General features: G+C 32.5%; 1 protein-coding gene across 1 annotated transcript; it reads left to right on the forward strand.

The window, feature by feature from the left end:
* Window positions 1-5,687: 5,687 nt before the first annotated feature.
* On the forward strand, window positions 5,688-11,037 carry LOC102580677 (myosin-7-like). The gene is made up of 14 exons (XM_015305613.1): window positions 5,688-5,720; window positions 5,939-6,067; window positions 6,522-6,665; window positions 7,462-7,607; window positions 7,686-7,842; window positions 8,042-8,100; window positions 8,194-8,353; window positions 8,926-9,075; window positions 9,149-9,285; window positions 9,382-9,528; window positions 9,619-9,720; window positions 10,086-10,143; window positions 10,230-10,331; window positions 10,975-11,037. The coding sequence occupies exons 1-14, from the start codon at window positions 5,688-5,690 to the stop codon at window positions 11,035-11,037; spliced, it is 1,587 nt and encodes a 528-aa protein (XP_015161099.1).
* The last annotated feature ends 67 nt before the right edge of the window (window positions 11,038-11,104 follow it).

Consider the following 11,104-nt stretch of genomic DNA (forward strand, 5'->3'; position numbering starts at 1 on the left):
TATATCCTTTACTAAAGTTTTTCTTTTTCATTCTTATTTCTTAACCCTTTTACTTCAATTTTGTCTTTGTACATCACATTTTCTACATTTTCTTGAATTGCCATTGAAAAGAAGAGCACCATAGAATTAGGAAACTTTTCAAAAAAATACACATAATTAATTGAAACATTTTTTACTAAAACAAATCGATCTACGATTTTAATTTGACTTCATCTTGAGTTTCTGATCTGAATCGTAATATAAGTTTTAAAAGTTCTTAAATTAAAGGAACTAATTTGAGCATATTAATGCTATTACATCTATCCTTGCTCATAAATTAAAAATCAATCCGAGCACAAGGTAGTATTATATTTATCTTTGCTAAAAGATTGAAGAGGAGGTATTTACCAAATTAGTATTGGATGTCACAAAATTAACACTAGCCGAAGAAATTAAAGACTTACCGTCACAAAATTAAATTATAAGGGCTGTAACGTTGCATTTGAAACCACTAAAGCCTAGATTGAACTTAAAATACTCAAAATAAAAATCAGATATAAAATTGTTAAGTTTGACTATCAAATTTTAAGTTTTGATGTGATACTTATATTATTTAGGGTAAAGAGGAGGTACTATATTAACATTCTCTTTGTGCGAATTGGATGAGCTAAAGTGTCATAAATACAAGAAGCAAAATAAACTATGCATACAATAACTATTATAATTAAATATTTTGAAAAAAAATAAAATATTTTAAGTTTACCATCACTAAGTTAAGAAGCCCAAGAATGGAGCAATAATATATAATTTTAGATATTATTAAGTATATTTTGTATTTAACTATTATATTTGATTATTTATTCCAAAATAATGGTATTAGTTGTTTATTTCAAATTAGATGGTTTATGATATTTTTATACCATTGAAATGTTGTTCACTAATTACATGATTTGTTTCTTTTAATTTCATAAGTTCTTTTTTGTTTTTAATACATTGCGTGCAGCCCTGCACATATCAAAATATCTGTAGTATAGTAGGGTGTATATCAGCTAAGTGGTTCGTATTTTTAAAATATCAAATCAAATTAATTGTGATAAATTCTTAAATTTATAAATCAGTAAAATTACTAAAAAATAATTTTTTAATCTCGATTTTACGATCTTTTTTTTGGGAGTGGGGTGGGTTTCAGATTCCCCCTATAAGTTCTTCATATAAACGACATAAAAAAGGCGTAGCATTAAATCTACCTCGCCTTTCAAGTGTTTGAAACCCTTCAGTTGAACACTAAATGGAAATCTATTCCGATACTTATTAACGAATAGAATATCTATACTAGCACTAGAGACTTTCATTTGATCGAAGGATTTCTTTTGTCTCTTGGGCCTTTCTTTAGTTCTAGTTAAATATAGCTAATTATATTAGATCTAATTAAGGTGTTTCTTAAGAAAATAACATCAAATCTGTGATGAGTGATTACATTGCTTAAATATTCAACAAAAAACATAATAAAATCATATAAACATATGTGGCTAATTAACAAATCATAATGAAATGATTATGAAGTGAAAGTACTAATATAAGAGCTTATTTGGATCGACTTCTTTTAAGTGTTTTTAAATTATAATAGCTTTTAAGCATTTTTTGGGTGTTTGTTTAAATTTTAAAAATGTTTATATACACTTGGTTTTAAGCTAAAATTATAAAATAAACCAAAAATCAATCCAGACATGATCTTAAAGTCATGTTAAAATAAGTATAATTGATAAGTACTCCCTCCGTTTCACAAAGAATGACCTGGTTTGACTTGGCACGGAGTTTAAGTAAATAAAGAAGACTTTTGAATCTTGTGGTCCTAAATTAAAGTTATGTCAAATGTACAAAATTGTCCTTAATCTTGTGGTCTTAAACATGTCACGTGGAAAGCAAAAAGTAAAATGTTACCAAAAAAGGAAAGAGGTCATTCTTTTTTAAACTGACTAAAAAGGAAAGGAGGTCATTCTTTGTGAAACGGAGGGAGTACTTATCAATTATACTTATTTTAACATGACTTTAAGATCATGTCTGGATTGATTTTTGGTTTATTTTATAATTTTAGCTTAAAACCAAGTGTATATAAACATTTTTAAAATTTAAACAAACACCCAAAAAATGCTTAAAAGCTATTATAATTTAAAAACACTTAAAAGAAGTCGATCCAAATAAGCTCTTATATTAGTACTTTCACTTCATAATCATTTCATTATGATTTGTTAATTAGCCACATATGTTTATATGATTTTATTATGTTTTTTGTTGAATATTTAAGCAATGTAATCACTCATCACAGATTTGATGTTATTTTCTTAAGAAACACCTTAATTAGATCTAATATAATTAGCTATATTTAACTAGAACTAAAGAAAGGCCCAAGACATGACTAAATATTTAAAAAAATAAAAAATTATGTATTTCACCGCCTAAACCAATGCAAACTTATTTAATAAATATCCAATATTATTGTCATTTATAGTATTAGAATTGATTCTTTAATTTTGTTAATATGAAATCACATTTATTACTAACACCTTGTTCGGATAATTGTTACCCATTGTATTGTATTTTTATTTGTTGTTACATATATATTATTGCATAATATCGTTTAAATCCATCATTAGATAGTACGAGAAAGTCCTATTTTTATATAATAATTGTTCGTTTGATTGCATCGTCACTTTAATATTTTTTCATTACTTATTATTTAGGGATAAGGATTTGAAAAATACCCCAATTTTGGTTGGATTTGCTGTTGCGATACTAAACTTTCATAAGGACCTATTACCTCCCTAGACTATTAATACCGTGTTTTAAACATATATATTTGCCCACGTGGACATAAAAACAATGCAAAAATTATAAATAGTAATGTGTCCACGTGGGCATGTATATACCTTTTAAAATACACTATTAAATAGTTCAGGGGAGTAAAAAAATACGGTATTAAATAGTCTAGGGAGGTAATAGGTCCTCATAAAAGTTTAGTATCGCAACAGCAAATCCGACCAAAGTTGGGGTATTTTTCAGACCCTTATCCCTATAATTTAATAATCATATTTTATCCTTTACTTTACCTTTTTATAGTTGCTCTATTTCGTATCCAACTTCTCTCGTAGATTTATCATTTAAATTGTAAACATGTGACATTATGTAACGACGTAGAATGATACAATCTATTCAAATGTTGTACTTACTAAAATATAGTATGATACAACACAATATATCTTATCAAACAATATGTAACAACTATTCAAATAAATTATAATCATTTATGGAAAAACTACCAAAATACACAACTAATTCCTTTATCATTTGAAAAAAATTACAAAAATTCATATTCTCGGATGCATCACTTTAAGCGATGTATCGAGACATTGTGTGATGTATCCAAAATCGAGACACGATGTATCAGGACGTTGAGGAATGTATCCGAAATCGAGACGTGATATATTGGGATGCATCCGGATTCCATCAAATTTAAAAGGGAAAAAGGACAAATATACCCCTGAACTATCATAAATGGTATGCAGATACCCTCCGTCATACTTTTTGGACATTGGCGCCCCTGCCGTAAAAAAACTAGAGCATATATACCATTTATACTAACGGACATATGCATGTCATAATCTTATCCACCGACCCGACATTTATTAAATATCGAATCGACGAATAAGATTGAGTCACGTGTCCCTATTTAGTCTTCCGTTAGAGTGAAGGGTATATATGACTCAGTTTTTTTTACGACAGGGGCACCAATGTCCCAAAAGTATGACAGAGGATATCTGCATATCATTTACGTCAGTTAGGAGGTATATTTGTCCTTTTTTCCAATTTAAAAGTACTTTTGTAATTTGGAAAAGAATAGAGATAAAATATAATCAGCTCTTAATACTATGAGATTTATGTAAAATTTCCGTAACAAATAAATATATATGGGATTGAACAATATGCAAATACAACAAAGACAAAAGGGCATTATGGGAATTTTGAAAAAAAATTGATCTCTCTCTCCTTAGACACATTCGTGTTGTGGATTCTCCCTGCATTTTGACGTGAACAGAAGTAACCAACCTTAGAAACCTCAAAACAAAATTCCTGAACAAAACATTAATACAGCACAATCATTGGCATTGTGAAAAGAGAGAAAAACAACCATTTTTCATAGGAAAAGGAAAAGGGAAGATTTACAAAAGGGGTTGTTTTCTTTTCCTTTTCATTCATATTTTTGTGAGAAGAAAAGAAAACAAAATATTGACTGATTGATTTCATACCCCTTACTCATTTTTCTTTCCCATTTTTCATTTCTAAACCCTTACCCTTTCAATTTCTTGTCCTTTTTATTACATCTTCTTGGATTTTTGTTGAAGAGAAGGCCAAAGGTCACACCTTTAAAGGCATTTTGGGGTATTTATTACATAATGAGGTGCATTATGGGTGTTTTAAAGGATAATATATCAATGGTTTTTGTGGGGTTGTGAATTTGAAGGGAAAAGTTGGAGTCTTGATAGGTCTCCATTGTGTTTCTTGAGAAATGGTATGGCATTCTTGAATTCTTTGAAGAATTTCTTTAGTTTGCATGTTGGGTTTTGCTTAAAGTTTTGAGCTTTTCTTGAAATAGTTGACAGTTGTGGTTGGATTGTATGAGTATTGTTTTCTCTTGAAGGAGTATAGAAAGGTGGTAAATTTTGTTTTAGCTAAACTATGAAAGTTTTGAGCTTTTCTTGAAATAGTTGACAGTTGTGGATTGTATGAGTATATATTGTTTTCTCTTGAAGGAGTATAGAAAGGTGGTAAATTTTGTTTTAGCTAAACTATGTGTTGTTCTTGTGAAGGGTTATTATTGCTTCTTGATAGCATAATGGTGAGGTATAATTAAGTGCATATATGTGTTCTAACAACTGGTGGCGAAGGTAGGATTTTTCTTATTAAGGGGTTCAAATTATGAAAAGTGAACACAAGAAGAAACCAAAGAGGTTCAACATCTACTATATATACATAAAATATAATTTTAACCATGTATAAACAATGTAATTTTTCGCCGAAGAGGTTTTGGATGAACCCTTGGCCTTACCTAGGTCCGTCTCGGCTAACAGCTTAAGCTTTTAGACGAGATGAGTACATAATTCGACATGGTTCAATACTCGTCTCCACTAAGTATCAAGAAGAATTTCCACATGTTAGGCACTTGAACAACTTTGGCTTATTCGTTTGGATACAATAGCCATTTAGTTTGTTGCTATTATCTAGTTTCATACATTTTCATGGGAGGGAAATAGAACATATTTTTCAGCAGGTTAAGATTTATTATAAGAGAGTGGTAGTTTTATAGCTGTCCCCATGAAGGTGTACATGTATTTTAACTTGGCCTTGTCCATATTGCTTATTGACTAATGAGTGCATAAGCAACCAAACTTTCATCACTCAGGGAAGACTTTTTTCACTTTCAACTGTCGAGTGCTGCATATGCACCTCCAAGTTAGAGCTTTTTGAAAGATTAAAGCAGCTATCCCTGAAGTTTCTATTTTGAAACAAAATAGAAGTACATGTATGTGTTTTGGCTTTACTCTCTGCAAAGTATTTTTTTCTCCAGGCCTAATAAATAAACTTTGTAAACAAGATTCCATTAGACTGACCTTAGTAGACGCTTCATCTTTCAGCTTTTAAATCATCAGCATATGTTACTGGGAGTCAAATTGGCTTATTCAAGAGTAAAATATGTAGACAAATTTAGATTCCATGTGTAGTATATTTGATGTCTCTTATCTTCTTTTCTTTTCTGATTCTATGTCATGTTCTTTTGTTCTTTTTGCTTATGAAATCTCCTCTCTAGTATATACATCATACTTTCAACGTGCATCGTTCTTTATAAGGCACAAATGATTTTGATGCTGTGACTGAGACTTCCACAATTCTAAATGTTGTACAGAGTGTTTCTGCCAGTGTTGTGGTTGGATCTCATGTATGGGTTGAGGATCCAGAGGTAGCTTGGCTAGATGGGGTCGTTGTTGAAATCAATGGGGAAGAGATCACAGTGGACTGCAACTCAGAGAAGACGGTAAGTCTTACACTAGTATACGCCTTAATTGGCTTACTATTATTTATCATTCAGAGTTCCTTTTTCATTGGCTTTTAAGCTTTAATATTCTGTTTTATCTGTATTGTGTTTAATCAACATGGTTGGTGTCCATGGAGAATAGTTAAATGATAATGTGATTCTTTTTTCTTGTTTCCCGCTACAAAAACTACTATTGTAGTCAATTTTTTTATCTCAGAAGAAAAATTCTTGCCGCAACAGGCAATATTATTAACAAGATTAGATATGGTTATACTGAGTGAAGGTCTGTTCACTATGTTGTTTGTATAGAGCTTTTTGGAAAAGCCTTTATGAGTTAAAAATGGTGTCCATTTTTAGTGTTTGCAGCATGCTTTCTACGGAACTCTGGATTACATCTTTCATTTTTTCTGGTATCTGAATGTGTTCGAAAAATCTCCCTGAATTTCCTTTGTAGGTTACGGCCAATCTATCCAATGTGTACGCAAGAGATACTGACGCGCCTTCTTGTGGCGTGGATGATATGACAAAACTTTCTTATCTGCATGAACCAGGAGTATTGCAGAATTTGCGAAGTCGATATGACATGAATGAAATATATGTAAGAACTTTAAGGACGATTCTTATGCATTTTTCTAATCAACTGTATTTCTTTTTTTATCTTGATAATTTTCTGGCATTAAGGTTTTTTGGTTCATGCTAGTTATGCGGGGAACTATAAAGTAGCGACTGTTTAAGCAGTGAATAATAATAAAGGGTTGGTGCCAGAAAATAATGCAGAGAGTGTTATATAGGGACTGTTTACTTAAAGGGAACTTTTGTCTTAATATAATTTTTCTCTGTATGTTAATAAACATTCTTGTTCCACATTAGAAGGGCTGTTTGGTTCACATACTAGTTATGTGAGGATTATAATGCAGAGATTGTTTATACATGGAATAATAATGAAGGAATTTTATGTGATGAGTAATAATGTTGCAGGTGCATGCGGTGAATTATAATACATGACATATTATCTAGGGACTACTTACTTTAAGGAATTTTTGTTTCAAGTACTTTTATGGACATGTTGCTAATTACGTGTTCTTATTTCTCTTTCTATCTAACATAAAATAATACATAAGTTCCATATAAACTCAGTGCAGATATTATTTAATACTGTCAAGAAAATGTTACGCTAGTTATGTTGGGGATAATATAACAATCAAATGCTGATTAATTATGCATAGATTATTTTCTAATTCCTCCGGCCAAACACTGTATTATTTTATGCAAGATTTTTTTTTTTGGGATAATTTTTGCTAATCCTTTCAACCAAACAATCCCTTAAGTTTTTTTCTTTGTAATATCTTGAATAAACTGGTCGAGAAAGCTAAGATATGATTGGATGCATTCAGACTTACACTGGGAGTATCTTGATTGCCGTGAATCCCTTCAAGCGGTTACCCCATTTATATGCTAAAAGTGTGATGGAACAGTACAAAGGAGTTGCACTTGGGGAGCTGCCCCCTCATCCTTTTGCTGTTGCTGATTCTGCTTACAGGCAAGATTCATGTTTTTCGAGTGGCTTTCAAAATATTAACTTACTATATAATCTTTAACATTGTGCTTCTGAATGCAGGCAGATGATTCATGAGGGGATAAGCCAGTCAATTTTGGTAAGTGGAGAGAGTGGAGCGGGCAAGACAGAAAGCACAAAAATGCTTATGCAATATCTTGCGTATATGGGAGGACGAGCTGCAGCTGAGGGAAGGAGCGTGGAGCAGCAAGTCCTTGAGGTATGGTTAACTTTTGGTAAATTTTCTCTGCTCGACTTTGTTTCAATTAATTTTGCTGTTGGAATCTTGAGATAGCCTCTTTCTTGTCAAGATTGACTTTATAAAATCTGTTCAAAATAAATATGGATCAATCAATCAATCAGCTATACCTCAAAACATTTCTGGATATATGTACATTTTTAACTTTTGCTTGATTCAGTCAAATCCAGTTTTAGAAGCCTTCGGTAATGCTAAGACAGTCAGAAACAACAACTCAAGGTGAGGAGACCAGAAACTTAGATGCTTATTCCTATCATATTGTACATTCTGTTTAACTTATGAATTTTGCTTCGCCAACATGTATTTTGGCAGTCGTTTCGGTAAGTTTGTGGAGCTCCAGTTTGATAAAAGGGGGAGGATATCTGGTGCTGCCATCAAAACATATCTGCTGGAACGATCCCGTGTTTGTCAAGTTTCTGATCCTGAGAGAAATTATCACTGTTTCTATTTGCTTTGTGCTGCGCCACCTCAGGTAATTTCACTGTGCCTTTATGTTTGCAAATGCTTTCTTCTAGTATTTGGGGATCACTTTACCTGTATTAGGATTTACATCATTCTTATTGCTTGCTCCTCTGGATGCAATTTTTCTATTTTCTAATTAAGCACCGTTAATATGTTAACAAAGAAAAGAGAAGTTTTGTGTTTTTTCATTTATTTATTTACTTCTTATTTTTGTTATTTTTGAAGAATTACAAAGTAAGCAATGTGGATGCATCCTCTTGCAATAATACAAAGTAAAGTTGTGTACAATAGACCTAGTGTGGTATGACCGCAGAAGCCGTAGCATTAGCTGCTATGGTCTACTTTTTCAATTTAAGGACTAGTTGTTGATGCCACTACTACTTTAAAGACCATAGAATATTATTGTCTGAACATATTCCATAACAATATGTCAGAGCTTATTAAATAAATAAATGTGACTCCTCTTAAAAGTTAAACCATATAAGCATCTAGATGAGCTATCACATAGTTCAACAAGTTAGGATCATACGATGTTGCTCTAAGTTGGAGCTACTTGTTTCCTTTCCTTCTCTTTTCTTGCAGGATGTTGAAAAATATAAAGTAGGGAACCCAAGGACATTTCATTATCTGAACCAATCAAATTTTTTTGAACTATCTGGAGTGGATGAGTCAGAGGAATACCTGGCAACAAGGAAAGCCATGGATGTTGTTGGGATAAGTCACGACGAGCAGGTATTAGCATCACTGCATTCTTCGATACATGGGTTACTTCATGAGAGTCTCTAGTTTTAATATTCAACTGCAGGATGCTATTTTTAGAGTAGTGGCTGCAATTCTTCACTTGGGAAACATTGAATTTGCAAAGGGAACAGAAACTGATGCTTCGGAACCTAAGGATGATAAGTCTCGGTTCCATCTAAAGATTGCAGCTGAACTATTCATGTAAGTGGTTTCTTCTATTTATAGTCTCCAGATACCCTTGCATTCCTTTTTTTTTTTTTGAAGAAGTAAATTTCATTTTGGTGAAATCTTGTTTAGGTGTGATGAGAAGTCCCTTGAGGACTCCATGTGCAAACGCGTCATGTTCACTCGTGATGAGACCATTACAAAGTCCCTTGATCCAGAAGCTGCAGCTCTGAGTAGAGATGCTCTAGCCAAGATAGTTTACTCAAGATTGTTTGATTGGTTAGTTGAATTCAGGGTGATTAAGTTTTATTGCTTGTTTAGTTGTACCAAACATATTTGACCCAAGACAAATATTGTATTATTGTTCAGGATAGTGAACAAGATCAATAACTCTATTGGCCAAGATCCCGATTCAATTCTCTCAATTGGTGTTCTAGATATCTATGGATTTGAGAGTTTCAAGACAAACAGGTGCTTAACCGGTATGCTTTTGTTTTCATCATTCACAGAGGTTAAGTTCTTGCAGAGTGCTGGATGAAAGTTCTGTTCTGCCATTTTGGATTTTTGGAATTGAATGTTCATTTTCCTCTCTGATCCAACTTAACCATAATTTTTTTCTCTATCAACATCTGCCTCTTTTACCGGATTTATCTTGGATACGGTTTATTGTGCCTGCTATATTTATTGCTGCCTATACACACATTCTGATTCTTAAAGCACTTTAGGTGTTGAGTTCACATTTAGATGAGTAGCCTTAAAAAGTATTCGTGGTAGTTTATTCAATTTGCTTTTTGGTGCTCTTTCTTTGGTTATGATTATTGATTTCTTCTATGCAGTTTTGAGCAATTTTGCATTAATTTGACCAACGAAAAACTGCAGCAACATTTCAACCAGGTTTGTGTAGTCATTCATTTGATAGTCTCTCATAGCTGAGAAATGTTAATATAAATACTAAAACCTTTTATTGTTCCCTTTGCCAGCATGTTTTCAAGATGGAGCAAGAAGAGTATACCAAGGAGGAAATTGACTGGAGTTACATAGAGTTCATTGATAACCAAGATATTCTTGATCTTATAGAAAAGGTGATGTAGATCATGAAATATTTTATCACCATCTTTGACTTTTCTCGAAAAAATGTACAGAGCAAGATTTATTGGCAGAAAATGGGACAAGAGCATATACAAGTGTATACAGATAAAGAGTTCTATACAAAGTAGATCTTTCTACCAATTATATTTAATCATCAATGCATGTCAAATTGTCTTATGGTGGTTACATTACTATTTGATGCACTTCTTTCCTCCACAGTTATTCTGGTAAAAAAGGAAAACAATATGTGTGCTTTTATCATCATTTTTCTGTGATGTCATAGATTTTAAATTTTATTGATATGTTTTGGTTGCACTTGAGCCGAGGGTCTTTTGGAAACAGCCTCTCTACCTCCACGAGGTAGGGGTAAGGTCTGCGTACCCTCCCCCAGACCCCACATAGTGGATTTCATTGGATATGTTGCTGTTGTTGATGTATTGATATGTTTTGGTTGCACTTGAGCCGAGGGTTTTTTGGAAACAGCCTCTCTACCTCCACGAGGTAGGGGTAAGGTCTGCGTACCCTCCCCAGACCCCACATAGTGGATTTCATTGGATATGTTGCTGTTGTTGATGTATTGATATGTTTTGGTTCCATTTTGCCATGCTTATGTTCTAAATACTTTGTTTCTTTCAGAAACCTGGGGGGATTATTGCTCTTCTTGATGAGGCTTGGTATGCAGGCACTTCAATTCTTTAATTTACTCTAATTTTTCTTTCTCTTGGTATAATTGTCAAAATTAATCACAAAACTCATTGGCTGTGGT

Source organism: Solanum tuberosum, unplaced genomic scaffold, assembly GCF_000226075.1.
Source record: "Solanum tuberosum cultivar DM 1-3 516 R44 unplaced genomic scaffold, SolTub_3.0 scf00020, whole genome shotgun sequence".
Taxonomy (NCBI): domain Eukaryota; kingdom Viridiplantae; phylum Streptophyta; class Magnoliopsida; order Solanales; family Solanaceae; genus Solanum; species Solanum tuberosum.

Bases quoted from the DNA above. Each gene is read 5' to 3' on its own strand.
- LOC102580677 (XM_015305613.1), top strand. From the start codon at position 5,688: ATGTTACTGGGAGTCAAATTGGCTTATTCAAGA. The intron at 8,354-8,925 runs GTAATTTCACTG...CTTTTCTTGCAG, and splicing joins TTTGTGCTGCGCCACCTCAG to GATGTTGAAAAATATAAAGT. The intron at 9,529-9,618 runs GTTAGTTGAATT...ATTATTGTTCAG, and splicing joins TACTCAAGATTGTTTGATTG to GATAGTGAACAAGATCAATA.